The sequence below is a fragment of the Rissa tridactyla genome, chromosome W (genome assembly GCF_028500815.1).
Source record: "Rissa tridactyla isolate bRisTri1 chromosome W, bRisTri1.patW.cur.20221130, whole genome shotgun sequence".
Taxonomy (NCBI): domain Eukaryota; kingdom Metazoa; phylum Chordata; class Aves; order Charadriiformes; family Laridae; genus Rissa; species Rissa tridactyla.
The window spans coordinates 30,887,223-30,905,110 of record NC_071496.1 but is presented as its reverse complement, the minus strand read 5'-3'; the positions used below and the strand labels follow the sequence as shown (position 1 = coordinate 30,905,110).

The 17,888-nt window shown below is 43.0% G+C and overlaps 1 protein-coding gene across 1 annotated transcript in view; it reads left to right on the top strand.

Annotated features, from left to right (window-relative positions):
• The window catches only part of LOC128902080 (ras GTPase-activating protein 1-like), a 79,856-nt gene that overhangs the window by 4,687 nt on the left and 57,281 nt on the right, over positions 1-17,888 (top strand). The window contains exons 2-4 of the mRNA XM_054184431.1: positions 5,797-5,946; positions 14,770-14,903; positions 15,697-15,769. Of these exons, the coding sequence (XP_054040406.1) occupies positions 5,797-5,946; positions 14,770-14,903; positions 15,697-15,769 (357 nt within the window). The remainder of the gene's footprint in view (positions 1-5,796; positions 5,947-14,769; positions 14,904-15,696; positions 15,770-17,888) is intronic.

Here is a 17,888-nt window from a genome sequence, read left to right as displayed (position 1 = left end):
CCACATACCATAGCTGACTACGAAGTAAATATTTTCACGAATTCAGACACTAGAGTCTTCTAAAAGTGCAATTTTCCCAAGCATTAGAAAAGAAATTAGTCCTGTGTCGCTCAAACCAGGACACGTCCTTTCTTTGTAGTCATACCATCTGCTTTTATAGAATTGAACTCTTGATTTATTACCAGACCAAAGATCTGTCACCTTAATATTATAAGCAAACACCTGATTGATACACTTAACTCCCTCTTCTCTTTTCCAAGTACCTCAGGAAAACGGGAATACAGTTTAATGTGATTTCTTTAATTTTCTAGCAGTGGGAGGAGCTTGTCAATATGTAACGTATTTTTTAATTAAAATACTCAAAATCCCAAAGTATGATTGATGTTTATCTTTGATCCTTGTAAGGGTCTAAGGTGGCACTGCCAAATTATAGGTTCAGGATACAGATGGCTGGCCATCAGCTTTAGGGATAAGCAAGCTATTGCTAAATATAGGTACAGTAATAAATACAGATCAGTAGTACAACTATCTGTGTTGTTATGACAACACATCCAGTAATTCAGTAGTACAATTATCCAGGTCAAAACAACAGCAAATCCATTAATTTACCAATACTGGGCTAAACTTAATATCCATGAATGCAAAGGCTTACATAACCATGGTTATTTGGCAGGAAGCAGGGCATGGCTTTTTTGGGTGAGTGACACAGACCAGCCGACGGACTCAGGGAATTCAGAATTCCCCAGTCGGGCTGTCCTCTTTAATTGTTGAGTTGCGGAAGCACTATCTGGACATGTTAACCAATCATCACACATCCTACCTCTGTTCCAGTTCTCTCCTTGGTGTGCAGGGGGCATGCAAATACTGTGTAAGGCAACGGTAGCCCCACAATCCTGAGTGAGACTGACTTAATGATTGTCTGTTCAGTGGGTGCTTTTTCATTTGAGTATAGAAGTAGCATGTTTATGCTGTAGCTTAATGGTAGGTGGGAGGCACTGGATGCTAGGGAATAGAGTGGGCAATTCTGTGTGTTTTGGTCTTTTTTTTTTTTCTGCACTCTCTACTACCCCCATCTGCAGAGCTCACTGCCAGAGGTTGATGGCAGTCTGAAATGGTGTTATGGAAATGCCTACAAAATGAATGAATGATACTTAATTTAGTAGTAAACCGGTGATATGTGAAATAGTTCAGTTGTTTATGTATTGGAATAAAAATCTTAAAGTTGACAAGATATCTCTTAGCATTGCATTAAGATGGTAGAAGCAGTTTCAGTATATTCCAAAACAATTCATATTTTCATATGGTGTTTCTTTAAGCAGTGATTATCAGTTTGAAATGGGAATCAGTTGAAATCAAAAGATATTAACCTTACAAGATGAAATAGGTTGTCAAAATACTGTCTTGTTAAAACAAAAATCCTACCCACAGTAGATGTATTCTTACAGTCACTCTTGGTATCTGTTGAGGCAACGTATTAGTGAGAAAAAACAGTTGAAGATAGAGAGCTGGGTAGAGAAATGTTAAATAGAATCATAGAATTGCCTAGGTAGGAAGGGACCTTTCAGATCATCTAGTCCAACCATCAACCTAACACTGACAAAAACCATCGCTAATCTAAACTATATCTCTAAGCACTATGTCTACCCGTCTTTTAAGTACCTCCATGGATGGTGCCTCAACCACTTCCCTGGGCAGCCTGTTCTGATGCTTAATAACACTTTCGGTGTAAAAATTTTTCCTAATATCCAGTCTGAACCTCCCCTGGCGCAACTTGAGGCTGTTTCCTCTTGTCCTATGGCCTGTTACTTGGGAGAAGAGACTGACCCCCACCTCTCTACAACCTCCTTTCAGGTAGTTCTGGAGAGCAAGAAGGTCTCCCCTCAGCCTCCTTTTCTCCAGGCTAAACAACCCCAGCTCCCTCAGCCGCTCCTCATAAGACTTATTCTCCAGACCCCTCACCAGCTTCGTTTCCCTTCTCTGGACCTGCTCCAGCACCTCAGTGTCTTTCTTGTGGTGAGGGGTCCAAAACTGGACACAGTACTTGAGGTGGGGCCTCACCAGTGCCGAGTACAGGGGGACGATCACTTCCCTAGTCCTGCTGGCCACACTGTTCCTGATACAGGCCAGGATGCTGTTGGCCTTCTTGGCCACCTGGGCACACTGCTGGCTCATATTCAGCCAGCAGTCAACCAACGCCCCCAGGTCCTTTTCTGCCAGGCAGCTCTCCAGCCACTCCGCCCCAAGCCTGTAGCGCTGCATGGGGTTGTTGTGACCCAAGTGCAGGACCCGGCACTTGCCCTTGTTGAACCTCATACCATTGGCCTCGGCCCATCGATCCAGCCTGTCCAGATCCCTCTGCAAAGCCTTCCTACCCTCAAGCAGATCAACACTCCCACCCAACTTGGCGTCGTCTGCAAACTTACTGAGGGTGTGCTCAACCCCCTCCTCCAGATCATTGATCAAGGTATTAAAGAGAACCGACCCCAATACCGAGCCCTGGGGAACACCGCTCGTGACTGGCTGCCAAGTGGATTGAACTCCATTCACCACCACTCTGGGCCCGGCCCTCCAGCCAGTTTTTAACCCAGCAAAGAGTACTCCTGTCCAAGCCATGGGCAGCCAGTTTCTCCAGGAGGATGCTGTGGGGAACTGTATCAAAGGCCTTACTAAAGTCCGGGTAAACAACATCCACGGCCTTTCCCTCATCCACCAAGCGGGTCACTTTTTGTCATAGGAGGAGATCAGGTTTGTCAAGCAGGACCTGCCTTTCATGAACCCATGCTGACTGGGCCTGATCGCCTGGTTGTCCTGCATGTGCCACATAATGGCACTCAGGATGATCTGTTCCATGACCTTCCCAGGCACTGAGGTCAGACTGACATGTAGTTCCCCGGATCCTCCTTGCGGCCCTTCTTGTGGATGGGCGTCACACTTGCTAGACGCCAGTCAACTGGGACCTCCCCGGTTTGCCAGGACTGCTGGTAAATGATGAAAAGTGGCTCGGTGAGCACTTCCACCAGCTCCCTCAGTACCCTCGGGTGGATCCCATCTGGCCCCATAGACTTGTGTACGTCCAGGTGTTGGAGCAGGTCCCTCACCATCTCCCTCTGGATTACGGGGGCTTCATTCTGCTCCCTGCTCCTATCTGCTAGCTCAGGGGGCTTCAGACACTAGAGTCTTCTATAAGTACAGTTTTCCCAAGCATGAGAAGAGACCTTACTGAAAAGTAAAATTACTGAAAGAGAAATTAATCCTGTGTCGCTCAAACCAGGACACAAGTGAAGTGAATCACTCCATCTGTGACGAGCATGATGTCATATGGTATGGAAATATCCCTTTGGTCAGTTGGGGTCAGCTGTCCTGGCTGTGTCCCCTTCCGACTTCTTGTGCACCTCCAGCCTACTCACTGGCAGGGCAGTGTGAGGAGCAGAAAAGGCCTTGACGCTGTGTAAGCACTGCGCAGCAGTAACTAAAACATCCCTGTGTGATCAACGCTGTTTTCAGCACCAATCCAAAACCTAGTCCCATACTAGCTTCTATGAAGAAAAGTAACCATCCCAGCCAAACCCAGTACAATTATCATCACTTAAAACCTGCAAAGTTAATGTTGAAAACAGAAAAGTGTTCCTAGTTAGGACTAGGCAAGAAAATAAGAGGTGACTAGAAATTATGGTGATCTTGTCCTTGGCAATGATGAAGGGTATAAATCTTAGTAGTACTGAGTTACTTTTTGAATTTAGTACATTTGATAAGAGTCATGGCCAGAGGGGCAGCTTTCTTTTTATGAATAACTAGGCAAGTTATTTTACTTTGATATCCTCCTATCCAATCTTTAATTCTTTTCATGAGACTAATATTATAGTGCACTGTAGGTAAGACAACATTTTTGCATCTCTTCAGGAAAAAAATATATTTGGTGTGAAGTTGAGAGATGTTAAGCATTGCTTCTAACTGAATGCATTAAGCATTTGGCAGTCGGAACAGCATCAAATTTAAGTTATTGATCTTGACCTATAAAATTCAAAATGGTTACAGAGCCTTGTTTGAGAGTATCCTGGGACTGACTGGGCTGGAGTTAACTTTCTTCATAGCAGCCCCTGTGATGCTTTGTTTTGGATTTGTGGCTAAAACAGTGTTGATAACACACTGGAATTGTCAAGGCTTTCTCTGTTTCTCACTCTGCTCCCCCTGCCTTCCAGCAAGTAGGCTAGAGGTGGGTAAGAAGTTGAGAGGAGAGACAGCCAGGACAGCTGGCCAAAGGGATATTCCATACCATGCTCAGCATGCTCATGCTCAACAATTAAAAAAAAAAAAAGGGGGGGGGCGTGGGGGGTCTTCCAAGGTAGCCATTGCTTAGAAACTGGGTGGGTGTTGGTCTGCTCGTGGGAGGTAGCAAGTGATTGCCTTTGCATTGCTTCTGTTGTTTTGTTTTCTGTTTCCCCCAGCTCCCTTCCTTCATTCTTCCTTCACTTATTAAACTTTATCTCAACCCTCGAATTTTCTTGCTTTTGCTCTTCCTATTCCCTACCCTGTTCTGTTGGGGGTTGGAGAAAGTGAGCAAGCAGCTGTATGGGTGGCTAGATGCCAGCTGGGGTTGACCTACCACAGACATGATCTATCTAACGTTGCCTCAAGTGCTATACAATGTACAGACAAGACAACTCTTTCCCTGATTTAACTTGTTTTAATCAGGATGAGGAGAAGCAAAGGAGAGAGCTATACTAACAAGACTGCAGCTTTGCCTATGTAAACAATATCTACACTGGTACTGCTTCTGCCGGTATATGTGATCTGTATCTGTATAGTTTATTTGACTTTCATTCTGATAGGAGTTCTCAAAGCCAACTTTCACTTCCATTTCATAGATAAAATATTTCTGGCAATATTTCTGCTTTTTTTGCAACTCTTGCAAGACGTACGTGAACTGGTAGAATCAATAGGTGAATGATCTGAAATAGTTGATAATTTAAATAGTATAAAACAGTAGCTGTATAAAAGTTTTCCTTTTTAAGAGGTTTTGAGAACAACGCTTGGCAACAGTTGGGTTTGTTCCCTCCACTGCTGCTTCCCCCCCCATTTGATTGGGGTAGAAAGAGGTCTGATTAGAGTTTTGTAAATAGAAAATTGAGGTAAGGGTAGGGAATGTTTGAATGATGAGTCTAACCCTTGCCTTAAACTGAAGTGTTCTTTTGTCATATTTTGCAGTCTGTGAGTTGCTGTGCATCTGTATTTGATTTTAATAGGCTTCGTGTTGGGTTTGGGGAAGACTTTTTATGGCTGAAATATGGTCTGGTGACTGCTGTCATTTTGTTTAGGTGCAGGCTTTGATACTGTGATCTGTGTTTGTCATTTTAGAAACAGGTTATAGCCTGAATTGAAGCTTGAGTAGGCTTAAAATACAACAGCCTGCATCTGATCAGTTACCTCTGGTTCTGCCCATTTACTGAAAATGAGCAAATTGAGGAGGAAAGCAGCAGCTGGTTATAGAGAGCCTTTGTCCCCTTTGGATGGTTCAGAGCGCTTTCCTCCAGTGCGAGTTATTTGGGGAAATGGGTTGTCTGAACCTGTGAAGCTTTAAAGAAATCTGTGTATTGGAAATAAGTAATTTGAGAGAGGTTGCACATGTAAACATCTGATAACTGTATTTGAAACAAAGGTTTGGAATTGCATCAGTTTTAACTGAGAACTTTCATTAGTTTCACAGGTCTGTTCTGTGAGAATAAACAGAAGCCTTAAATTCTGACACCTTAAATTCTGACACCTTAAATTCTGACACATTGTTACATTGTTTTTTAGGTGGTATCATGGAAAACTCGACAGAGCAATTGCAGAAGAACGTCTTCGGCAAGCGGGAAAACCTGGAAGTTACCTTATTCGAGAGAGTGATCGGAGACCGGGTTCATTTGTGCTTTCATTCCTTAGTAAAACAAATGTCAATCATTTTAGGTGAGAATTAAATGTTTTCTTTTAAAAAAATGTAACCTGTTTATTTGTGGGTTTATAACTTAGTATAGTATAGAACACAATTGTATTATAAATTGAATATTTTTTACTTTTCGTTTTATCCATGTATGGTGTAGCTCTTTACTAGGGTTTAATTGTTTTAAACCATGCTACTTAAAAAATCCTTTACAGGCTAAAGAATGAAAACATGAGGAAACCAACAGGAACAGAGAAGCTTGTCTAAAGCTGTTGTGACTAAATTTACGGTAACATGCAGGCATCTTATTAGTAATCTGAGGAGATTGTTTTGAGTCTATTCCTCAGTTATTGCAGCTCACAGGACATACTTGAATGTCAAAGTCGTAGCAAATCTGGGTGCTTCCTTTATAAGAAAGAAATAACAAGGGGAAACAAAGCAATTACGTATTTAACAATATGAGGATTTGCTGGAATCAGCTTTCAGTATGAGTTAGAATTAGTTGTTCTAAATACAAATAGCCCTTTATCCGAAATTGTAACCAGGATTATTTTACTATTAGGAAGTTATATACATTAATTTGTTCTCATTTAGTGTAAATGAGATATGAAGCACTTGAATGTTAGTCAGCAAGTAGTGTGCTGCTCTGTAATGTTCATCTTCACAAAATAGGATATCATCTTCAGCAGTAGAAAAAGCCTTTGTCAGCTATCTAGATAACAAGAAATAAACAGAAAGCAAATTTACTTGCAAAGCAAACAGAAATAGCATGCTCATGTTTGCATCGTGTTGTCTGAGCTAACAATTCATGCTTCTCAGCTATACTGATTCTTGTTTGGGAACTGGTTACTATGTAGCAGTAGTAGAAAATTAAATTATGTTAATACTTGCTTTTTAAGTGCTATTTTAAATAACTTCTGCTTATTGTAGCCAATATCAGGTGTTGAATGTTCCTTCATGTCCACCATAAAATTGTTTCTGGTGTCTCAGATAGAAAATGGGAAACCATTAAAGACTACTTTCTAAGAAAGGGATCCTTATAATCTTTTCAAATCTTAAAGAATCTTTCCTTCTTGGACCTGTTAAATATGTGAAGAGATAACAGAATCACAGAATGGCAGGGGTTGAAAGGGACCTCTGGAGACCATCTAGTCCAACCCCCCTGCCAGAGCAGGGTCACCCAGAGCAGGTTGGACAGGAATGCGTCCAGGCAGGTTTTGAGTATCTCCAAAGAAGGAGGCTCTACCACCTCTCTGGGCAGCCTGTTCCAGTGCTCTGCCACCCTCAAAGTAAAGAAGTGCCTCCTCACATTGAGATGGAATTTCCTGTGTTCCAGCTTGTGCCCGTTGCCCCTTGTCCTGTCACTGGGCACCACTGAGAAGAGTCTGTCCCCATGCTCTTGACACCTGCCCTTTAGATATTTATAAGCATTGATGAGGTCCCCTCTCAGTCTTCTCCAGGCTAAACAGACCCAGGGCTCTCAGCCTTTCCTCATAAGAGAGGTGCTCCAGTCCCTTGATCATCTTGGTAGCCCTCCGCTGTACCCTCTCCAGTAGTTCCCTGACCCTCTTGAACTGGGGGGCCCAGAACTGGACACAGTATTCCAGATGCTGCCTCACCAGGGCAGAGTAGAGGGGGAGGATGACCTCCCTCAACCTGCTGGCCACACTCTTCTTGAGGCACCCCAGGATGCCATTGGCCTTCTTGGCCACGAGGGCACATTGCTGGCTCATGGTCATCCTGTTGTCCACCAGGACTCCCAGGTCTCTTCCCACAGAGCTGCTCTCCAGCAGGTCAGCCCCCAACCTGTACTGGTGCAGGGGGTTATTCCTCCCCAGGTGCAGGGCCCTACACTTGCCCTTGTTGAATTTCATAAGGTTCCTCTCTGCCCAACTCTCCAGCCTGTCCAGGTCTCTCCGTATGGCGGCACAGCCTTCTGGTGTGTCAGCCACCCCTCCCAGCTTTGTGTCATCAGCAAACTTGATGAGGGTGCCCTCTGTCCCCTCATCCAGGTCATTGATGAATATATTGAAGAGGACTGGACCCAGCACTGACCCCTGGGGAACACCACTTGTCACTGACCTCCAACTAGACTCTGTGCCCCCAGTCACGACCCTCTGAGCTCTGTCTTTCAGCCAGTTTTCTATCCACCTTACTGTCCATTCATCTAGCCCACTCTTCCTAAGCTTCCCTATGAGGATGCTGTGGGAGACCATGTCGAACGCCTTGCTGAAGTCAAGGTAGACAATGTCCACTGCCCTCCCCTCATCTCTCCATCCAGTCCTGCCATCGTAGAAGGCTATCAGACTAGTCAGACATGATTTCCCCTTGGTGAATCCATGTTGAGTACTTCTGATAGCTTTCTTTTCCTCCACATGCCTTGAGATGACGCCCAGAACGAGCTGTTCCATCATCTTTCAGCTATTCAAAGGAAACTAATTTGTTTGCTGATACTGTTCTTCATAGAATGTACATGCTTTTGGTTTAATTTGTTTACTGCAGAGTGTATGTTTTTGATATTAGAAGGGCAGATGCTACACTCAAACATTTTTCAGCCTCAAGAATGGCAGTCGTGAAGTTATTTCAGCCAAATATAGGGATGCGTCCACTGGGTCCCACAGAGTGTAAGAGTCACTTTCACCAAAGCTTGTTCTTTGCCAATTGCAGCCTTCCAAAAATGGGTGAAATTTCCATTGCTCAACAATCTCACTGATATTTTGTTTCCTAAAAGTGTTATTTTTCAGATTAAACTTTCCTTACATATTTCTGTTTGACTAAAATACCAATATTTTAGGTGAAAGTTTTCCAGATCCCCCTCCCCCAAGTTGAATAAGGGCATATGTTTATGCAGCATATGATTGACAATAGCGTATGAGTCCATTGAAACGAATTTCTTTTTGGCTGAAGTAGTATGTTTTTTGGTGAGTTGCTGAGTGTTATAAAATATTGGGAAGGAAAACCTTTATCTTTTCATCTTGTCCTTCAGAATTTTATGTGACTACAGAAGTCTTTGTATTTACTAGTCCAGTGTGTTTTGAAGAAAGGTTTCATTTTTATTTTTATTTACTAATAAAATGTGAAACACTAAATTTCATTTAGAAGCCTAATCTCTGAATAATTTACTATGGATTCTATAAGGAATCTGGTAGAAAATATGCCAAGTGATCTAGTCTAGATCCTTAAAGTTATATTATTTTCTGACTCCCCTTGCAGTGCTATATGCTTAAAAAATAATAAAATATAATAATATAGTTTAAACAACTGACCTGAGAAGAGAGATTGTAAAGCAGGAATGTATGAGAATACTGACCTGTTGAGGAAAAATAGAATAAAAGTGTAAGAAACCAACTAGAGATAAATAATATACTCATCTGAGTTTCTCAGCAGTGAAATTTATTTTTTCCTTTTGTTTTTGAATTGTTCATGAACTTTGTAAAGAAGTCAAATGCTAAGTAGAAAACTAAGTAGTCAGACATGTTTAACCTTTTGTACTGTAATTTGTTTTGAAATATCTTTAAGATAACTTGTCTTCTGGAAACTGGAGAGATGGGTAACATGATGTTAGATGTTTTTTCCTTAAGTGAAATTTGATTCATTGACTAATAGTTTCTCTCAATTTCTTGCATTTTATTGCATATTTTTATCTTCACTGATCAATGACATTATATATTCTTAGACTTCAGTTTGTGAAGGCATGTCATAAGACTTCCTCCTTTGGCGGAAGTGCTCACCAAGCCACTTTTCATCATTTACCAGCAGTCCTGGCAAACCGGGGAGGTCCCAGTTGACTGACGTCTAGCAAATGTGACGCCCATCCACAAGAAGGGCCGCAAGGAGGATCCGGGGAACTACATGTCAGTCTGACCTCAGTGCCTGGGAAGGTCATGGAACAGATCATCCTGAGTGCCATTATGTGGCACATGCAGGACAACCAGGCGATCAGGCCCAGTCAGCATGGGTTCATGAAAGGCAGGTCCTGCTTGACAAACCTGATCTCCTCCTATGACAAAAAGTGACCCGCTTGGTGGATGAGGGAAAGGCTGTGGATGTTGTTTACCTGGACTTTAGTAAAGCTTTTGACACCTCTTCCCACAGCATCCTCCTGGAGAACCTGGCTGCTCATGGCTTGGACAGGTGTACTGTTCACCAGGTAAAAAAAGTGGCTGGAGGGCCGGGCCCAGAGAGCGGTGGTGAATGGAGTTCAATCCACTTGGCAGCCAGTCACGAGCGGTGTTCCCCAAGGCTCAGTATTGGGGCCAGTTCTCTTTAGTATCTTTGTCAATGATCTGGAGGAGGGGATTGAGCGCACCCTCAGTAAGTTTGCAGACGACACCAAGTTGGGTGGGAGTGTCGACCTGCTTGAGGGTAGGAAGGCTTTGCAGAGGGATCTGGACAGGCTGGATCGATGGGCCGAGGCCAATGGTATGAGGTTCAACAAGGGCAAGTGCCGGGTCCTGCACTTGGGTCACAACAACCCCATGCAGCGCTACAGGCTTGGGGCGGAGTGGCTGGAGAGCTGCCTGGCAGAAAAGGACCTGGGGGCGTTGGTTGACTGCTGGCTGAATATGAGCCAGCAGTGTGCCCAGGTGTCCAAGAAGGCCAGCAGCATTCTGGCCTGTATCAGGAACGGTGTGGCCAGCAGGACTAGGGAAGTGATTGTCCCCTTGTTCTCAGCACTGGTGAGACTGCACCTCAAGTACTGTGTCCAGTTTTGGACCCCTCACCACAAGAAAGACATTGAGGTGCTGGAGCGCATCTAGGCTGATTGAGGGTCTGGAGAACAAGTCTTATGAGGAGCGGCTGAGGGAGCTGGGGTTGTTTAGCCTGGAGAAAAGGAGGCTGAGGGGAGATCTTCTTGCTCTCCAGAACTACCTGAAAGGAGGCTGCAGAGAGGTGGGGGTCAGTCTCTTCTCCCAAGTAACAAGTGATAGGATGAGAGGAAACAGCCTCAAGTTGCACCAGGGGAGGTTCAGACTGGATATTAGGAAAAATTTTTACACCGAAAGTGTTATTAAGCATCAGAACAGGCTGCCCAGGGAAGTGGTTGAGGCACCATCCATGGAGGTATTTAAAAGACGGGTAGACATGGCGCTTAGGGACATGGTTTAGTGGTGGACTTGACTTGGTAGTGTTAGGTTAACGGTTGGACTCAATGATCTTAAAGGTTTTTTCCAACCTAAATTATTCTATGATCCTAAAAATCATTGTTTTGATGCTCTGCAACAGTTCTGGTGGAAAGTATGATGTTCTTCCTATTTACTACATAATTTATTGTAAACTGGTTTTAGCATTCTGCGGGTTTCATAAAACTGCTGATTTTACAATTTTTACCCAAAGACCAAAATTCTTTAAGTAGATCAAATATCATGTTCACTTCCCCCCCCCATGTTTAACTAAAGGAGTAGTTCAATCCCTCTGTCAGTATTTTCTCCCTTCTCCAAGTTGCTTTTCCAGATAGCTCTTCGCATTTTTAAAGAAGTGTTATTACTCAGGACTACTGGAAAAATTCAGGTTCTCTTGATGCCATCAATTTACATAAGTGATTGTTTCTTTGGATTGTCTGGTCAAAAATAGTGTTTCAACTTATATACTTTTTTCCTTGTCCAAATGACTCTTGTGTAGTACAAATGCTTTAAAAACTGTTAACTCTCTTACCTAAATCAATTATTTCTGACTGTTTTTAGAACTTGTATTGCATAGCCATGTGAACAGACGTGGTATTTTCCATTTTTTGGCATGACAAGTGCGTTCACAAATCTGAGTACTAAAATACACAGTACCACCCTGCAAAAAAACCCCAACCCCAAACAAACACACGCCCCCCAACTACATAAGTTAGTGAGTAAGATGAGCTATTTTATAAGAATTTTCTTTTGTGTTAAACTATTGAAATGGTGGTTTTTTAGGCATTTTTCCTATTTATTAGAAGGCTTTTAAATTGAGTACAGTATCATTACAAATGTATTTCTTATTTTTTAGCATGGATACTAGACTAACTTTAGAAAAGTGACTAAATTTTGAAGTTATTTCAGTATTCTGCACTGTATAATTAAATGCAGTTATTTGTTACCAAAATATATTGATTCTTTGCCAGATTTTTACAGGCCTATCATATAAGCTGTATGTCCTGCATGATAGAAGTATTAATGCTGTTACCTCTACTAATGTAGTATGTCATTTGTCCAGTACGCTGGTAATTAGATTCTTGTATTTAATTTCATAGAATCATAGAATCTTCATGGTTGGAAAGGACCTTTGAGATCATCGAGTCCAATCAAACAACCTACAATCTCTACCACTAGAGCATGCCCTGAAGTGCCACATCTAGACGTTTCTTAAACACCTCTAGGGATGGTGACTCAACCCCCTCCCTGGGCAGGCTGTTCCAGTGCCTGACCACTCTTTCAGTAAAGTAATTCTTCCTGATATCTAACCTAAACCTCCCCTGCCGCAGCTTCAGACCATTTCCTCTGGTCCCGTCATTATTCACCTGGGAGAAGAGGCCACCACCCACCTCTCTCCACCCTCCTTTCAGGTAGTTGTGGAGGGCAATGAGGTCTCCCCTCAGCCTCCTCTTCTCCAGGCTAAACATGCCCAGCTCCCTCAGCCTCTCCTCATATGCCCTGGTCTCCAGACCCCTCACCAGCCTGGTAGCTCTCCTCTGGACACGCTCCAGCACTTCTGTGTCCCTCCAGATAGACAACGTCCACAGCCTTCCCCGCGTCCAGAAGGCGGGTCACATGGTCATAGAAGGAGATCAGGTTGGTTAAGCAGGACCTCCCTTTCCTAAACCCGTGCTGGCTGGCCCTGATCCCTTGGCTGCCCTGCACTTGCCGTGAGAGCTCACTCGAGATGATCCTCTCCATGATCTTTCCTGGTACCGAGGTCAGGCTGACAGGCCTGTAGTTCCCCGGATCCTCCTTCCGACCCTTCTTGTAGATGGGCGTCACATTAGCCACCCTCCAGTCATCTGGTACCTCCCCTGTTGACCAAGACTGTTGATAAATGATGGAGAGAGGCTTGGTGAGCTCTCCCGCCAGCTCCCTGAGTACTCTTGGGTGAATCCCATCCGGCCCCATCGACTTATGTGCGTCTAGGTGCAGAAGCAGATCATTGACTACTTCCTCCTGGATTATGGGTGGGTTGTTCTGCTCTCCATCCTTATCTTCCAGCTCCGGAGGCTGAACCCCCTGGGGATAGCTGGTCTGACTATTGAAGGCAGAGGCAAAGAAGGCATTCAGTATCTCAGCCTTCGCCTCATCCTTGGTTGCAACTTTCCCCCCCAGCATCCAGTAAGGGATGGAGATTCTCCCTGGCTCTCTTTTTGTTGATGTATTTATAAAAACTGTTTTTGTTGTCCTTAATGTTAGTGGCCAAGTTGAGCTCCAGCTGGGCTTTTGCCTTCCTAATTTTCTCTCTGTATAACCTAACGAGATCTCTGTACTCCTCCTGAATTGCCTGTCCCTTCTTCCAAAGGTGGTAAGCCCTCCTTTTATTCCTAAGTCCTATTATTCCTATTTAAAAAGTTCCTTGTTCATCCAGGCTGGCCATTTTCCCCACCCTTTAGACTTGCGACACTTGGGCACAGCCTGCTCCTGGGCCTTTAAGGTTTCCTTCTTGAAGGGCGTCCAGCCTTCCTGGACCCCTTTGCCCTTCAGGACTGTCTCCCAAGGGACTCTCTCAACCGGTGTCCTGAACAAGCCAAAGTCCACCCTCCGGAAGACCAAGGTGGAGGTTTTGCTAACCTCCTTCCTTACATCACTGCCAATTGAAAACTTGACCATTTCATGATCACTAAACCCAAGACGACCTCCGACCACCACATCTCCCACTAGTCCTTCTCTGTTTGTGACCAGTAGGTCTAGCGAGGCACCTCCCCTGGTAGGCTCCCCTACCAGTTGTGTCAGGAAGTTCTCTTCCATGCACTCGAGGAACCTCGCAGCCTGCCTGCTCTCTGCTGTGTTGTATTTCCAGCAGATACCCGGCAGGTTGAAGTCCCCAAGCAGAACAAGGGCTGGCGACTGCGAGACTTCAGCCAGCCGCTTATAGAATACTTCATCTGTGTCCTCATCCTGGCCGGGTGGTCTCTAGCATACTCCCAGCACAACATCTCCCTTATTTGCCTTCCCCTTCATCCTTACCCATAAACACTCGACTTTATCATCACTGGAATCACTCCATACAATCAAAACATTCCCTAATGTACAGAGCCACACCCCCGCCTCTCCTTCCTTGCCTGTCCCTTCTGAAGAGCTTATAGCCATTCATCGCAGCATTCCAGTCGTGACAGTCATCCCACCATGTTTCCGTGATGGCCACTACATCGTAGCTGTCCTGCTGCACAATGGCTTCCAGCTCATCCCGTTTGCTGCCCATGCTACGTGCATTCGTGTAGATGCACTTGAGCTGGGCCACCGGTTTCACCCCCATCCTTGGCCCTTTATCCCTAGGCTCGTTACTAGTGGGCCTGGTTTTATCCCCTTCCCCCTTCGATACTTGTTTAAAGCCCTGTCCATGAGCCTTTCATTTAGTTCTAGCAAATCTCCATACTTTTTGTAAATCTACATCTCCTTTACAGTCTTCAAATATTTTTATGTCATGATGTTTATCAGTAATTGCTGATGAGATATTCATTAGTTAAGGGGGTATGTATGTGTATATATATGAGAGAGAGAGAGAGAAAGTTTGTAATATTGCATTTTGTTGAACGTAGACAGCCTGCTTTAAAGACTCAATGTTATCCTAACTTCCTTTTAAAAAACAGTAAATCACAAAATCAACAAAAAACCACCCCAATGGTTTGTAGCAAAAGATTTTCTTCTGTCAAGCTTCCTTTTTTTTATTAACAGGATTATTGCCATGTGTGGAGACTATTACATTGGTGGACGTCGCTTTGCTTCACTCTCGGACCTAATTGGTTATTACAGTCATGTGTCTTGTTTGCTGAAGGGGGAAAAACTATTCTTTCCAGTAGCACCTCCAGAGGAAAGTAGTAAAATTTTTAAATGTCATTTACTTAAATATTAATACTGATAGAAAGTAATGATAAATTTTTTTTTTAATTAAAATCTGTAATGAGAAAGCTAGATATCAGGTATTGCAGTTATCTCCAAATGTAGCAATAACTTTGTATGTAAACTGAGATAAACAAGAAATTGTGTGATTCTTGGCTAGTAAAGAGCACCATTGTAATGTAGTTAGCCTCTAGGGTTTTACACTGACTTAATAAAGTATTTCAAAATAATATTACTATTTTGTAGCAAAGATTTCAAAGTACACATCCTGGAAATAACCAAAGTTCCTGAAAGCTGGGCTTCTTTCAAGTGACTATCCTTAAGACAATATCAGTAATTTAAAAAAACCAAAGCAACTCAGACAAAACAGCCCCACCCCCCCCAACCACCTGCAGACTGTGCCCCTACCCTGAGTAAAGATGTTTCTGAACATTAAACTTTCATAAATTTCCACTAAGTGGAAGAAAGTTCTGAAGTACTCTTTCATGGGAATTACATTATTGGTAATTTTATTTTTGGAGATAACTCAACCGATAATGTTACAAGGCTAGAAACAAAATGAGAGCGCTTTTGTAGATAGCTCTAGGAATTAAGCATTTCCAGCTCTTACTATTTTTGACCCTTTGAAAACTTAAAACTAGCAAAGGGATAGAAATTACTGTTACCAGTCTTTTGCCTCAGAATAACATAATGTTGGACAGAGGAAGTCTATACTAGAATGAAAGGGAAAATTAATATCTTTGCACTCTTCTCTAAAATTGTAGCCTGTGGAGGATAGAAGGAGAGTTCGAGCAATTTTACCTTACACCAAAGTGCCAGAAACTGATGAAATAAGGTATGTTTTAATAATAGGTAGAAGCAGTTGTGAAATTCTTGGTGTATTTATAAATACTAATGATTTCAGTATATGTTCACTATGCAAATACTTTCCAATTGCATCTTAGACTTAATGCTCTGGGAGGTTAAAGGTATGATGCCTCTTTTCCTTTTTTTTTTGTCTTTTTTTGTCTTGTGTCTTGTCACCTCCCTCCTTGTCTCTTTTCTTTTGACATGGATATAGCAATAACACTTTTATTCTGGGTATACTGTTTGTATTAATTATAAGGGGAGTTACATTTAATTGCTAGAACTATGAAACTTAGTTTAGAAGTAGAACACTACTAATTTCAAAGGCTTACCCACTTTGAGAAAAATATAAGTTTGTGCATGAAGGAATTCTGTGCAAAAATGTCTCATGTGAGGGTCTGAAATAAATTGGCTCCAAATTTGCCTGCAGAAGTAGCTAGTAACAGATAAATAGTTCAAGCCAAACCAATCTTGACCACTAGAAGGAGAATGTGAGAACTGACTCTGATAAAATTAAAACCAGTATTTTTAGTGTCTTCCTTGAAATAAGGAAAAAAAGGAGAGATGGCCAAAAAAACTTGCCTTTAACGTTCTAGCACTCGTTTTGTTGCCTGTGCCTAAAAACTCTGTCCTTAAAATGGAGCAAGAATGATTCCCTTTCCTTCTTCCTCTCCCCTCTTTTGGAAAGAGTCTGTATTGAACAAATGATACTTTTAAATGTGTAATCTTAATATTTTAAAAAGTTATTGAATTGCCTCTCTGGGTGCCAGGTGCCCACCAAGCTGCTCTATCACTCCCCCTCCTCAACTGGACAGAGTGGAGAAAATATGACGAAAGGTTCGTGGGTTGAGATAAGGACAGGGAGATCACTTAGCAATTACTGTCACAGGAAAAAAAGACTGAGGGAAATTAATTTAATTTATTGCCAGTTAACACCAGAGTAGGTAATGAGAAATAAAACCACCTTCCCCTCACTCCTCCCTTCTTCCTGGCCTCAACTTCACTCCCGATTTCTCTACCTCCTCCCGCTGCGCGGCACAGGGGGATGGGGAACGGGGGTTGCAGTCAGTTCATCAGACATTGTGTCTGCTGCTCCTTCCTCCTCACACACTTCCCCTGCTCCAGTGTGGGGTCCCTCCCATGGAAGATAATCCTTCACTACCTTCTCCATCATGGGTCCTCCACAAACTCCTCCAATGTGGGTTCTTCCCACAGGCTGCAGTTCTTCAAATTTAAATTATTGTTTAAATCATCATTTAGATGGTGATTAGATGATGATTTAGACAGCAGTTAAACACTCTTCTACTTACTGCACTTGTAATAATTAAGCTATAGCAGGATATATAAATGTTGCTAGCATACAATATACTCTTAGGCCTAATGTAAAATGTCGTTCACTTTGTTATAGATATCAGGTGCCAGGGTAAGGGGTTTCTCAACCTCGAGGAGTAACCTTGAGAGGCGTCCCTTCTCAAGGGGGAGATCACCACCATGCAGCCTGCTGCTGTACAGGAGAGCTCAATGGGCTTGGGGGAGGGTGGGTGGGTTGTGTACCCACATTTATATTTATATATAATATGTACCCGTATTTATAGCATAAAGTGATTGATTCGTAGTCAAACCCCCTTTTGCTGTATGTGCAGTTGTGCAGCTGTAGCAGTTTTACTTTTGTCTAGTCCCATCTCAGGCTGGTACTGTTAGCTCCTGATAAGACATGGGCTAGAGTCCTTGGTTCCTGAGAAGATGTGGCCTAGCACAATTCTCAAGGTTTGCACAGCAGGGCTGATTTCAGTCAGGCCTACTTGTCAGTAATGCCTGAACCAAAGTACTGGTGGGTGCATCCGTCACACTAAGTGCTACAGAGCACAGCAAACTGCAAAATCCAAAACCAGTCTTTAACATGTACAGCAAAAAAAAGAGCATGGCACAGATCAGATAAACTAATGTTGAGAACAGATAAATCAATATCGTGACCAGCAACTGTTAACAGATATAATAGTTATAAATTCCTTCTAATACATTCTGGTCAAGTCTGTTATTATCTCAAACCTTTTGAGCCCCATGTTGGGTGCCAAAAAGGACTGTTGTGTTTTAAACCCAGACAGCAA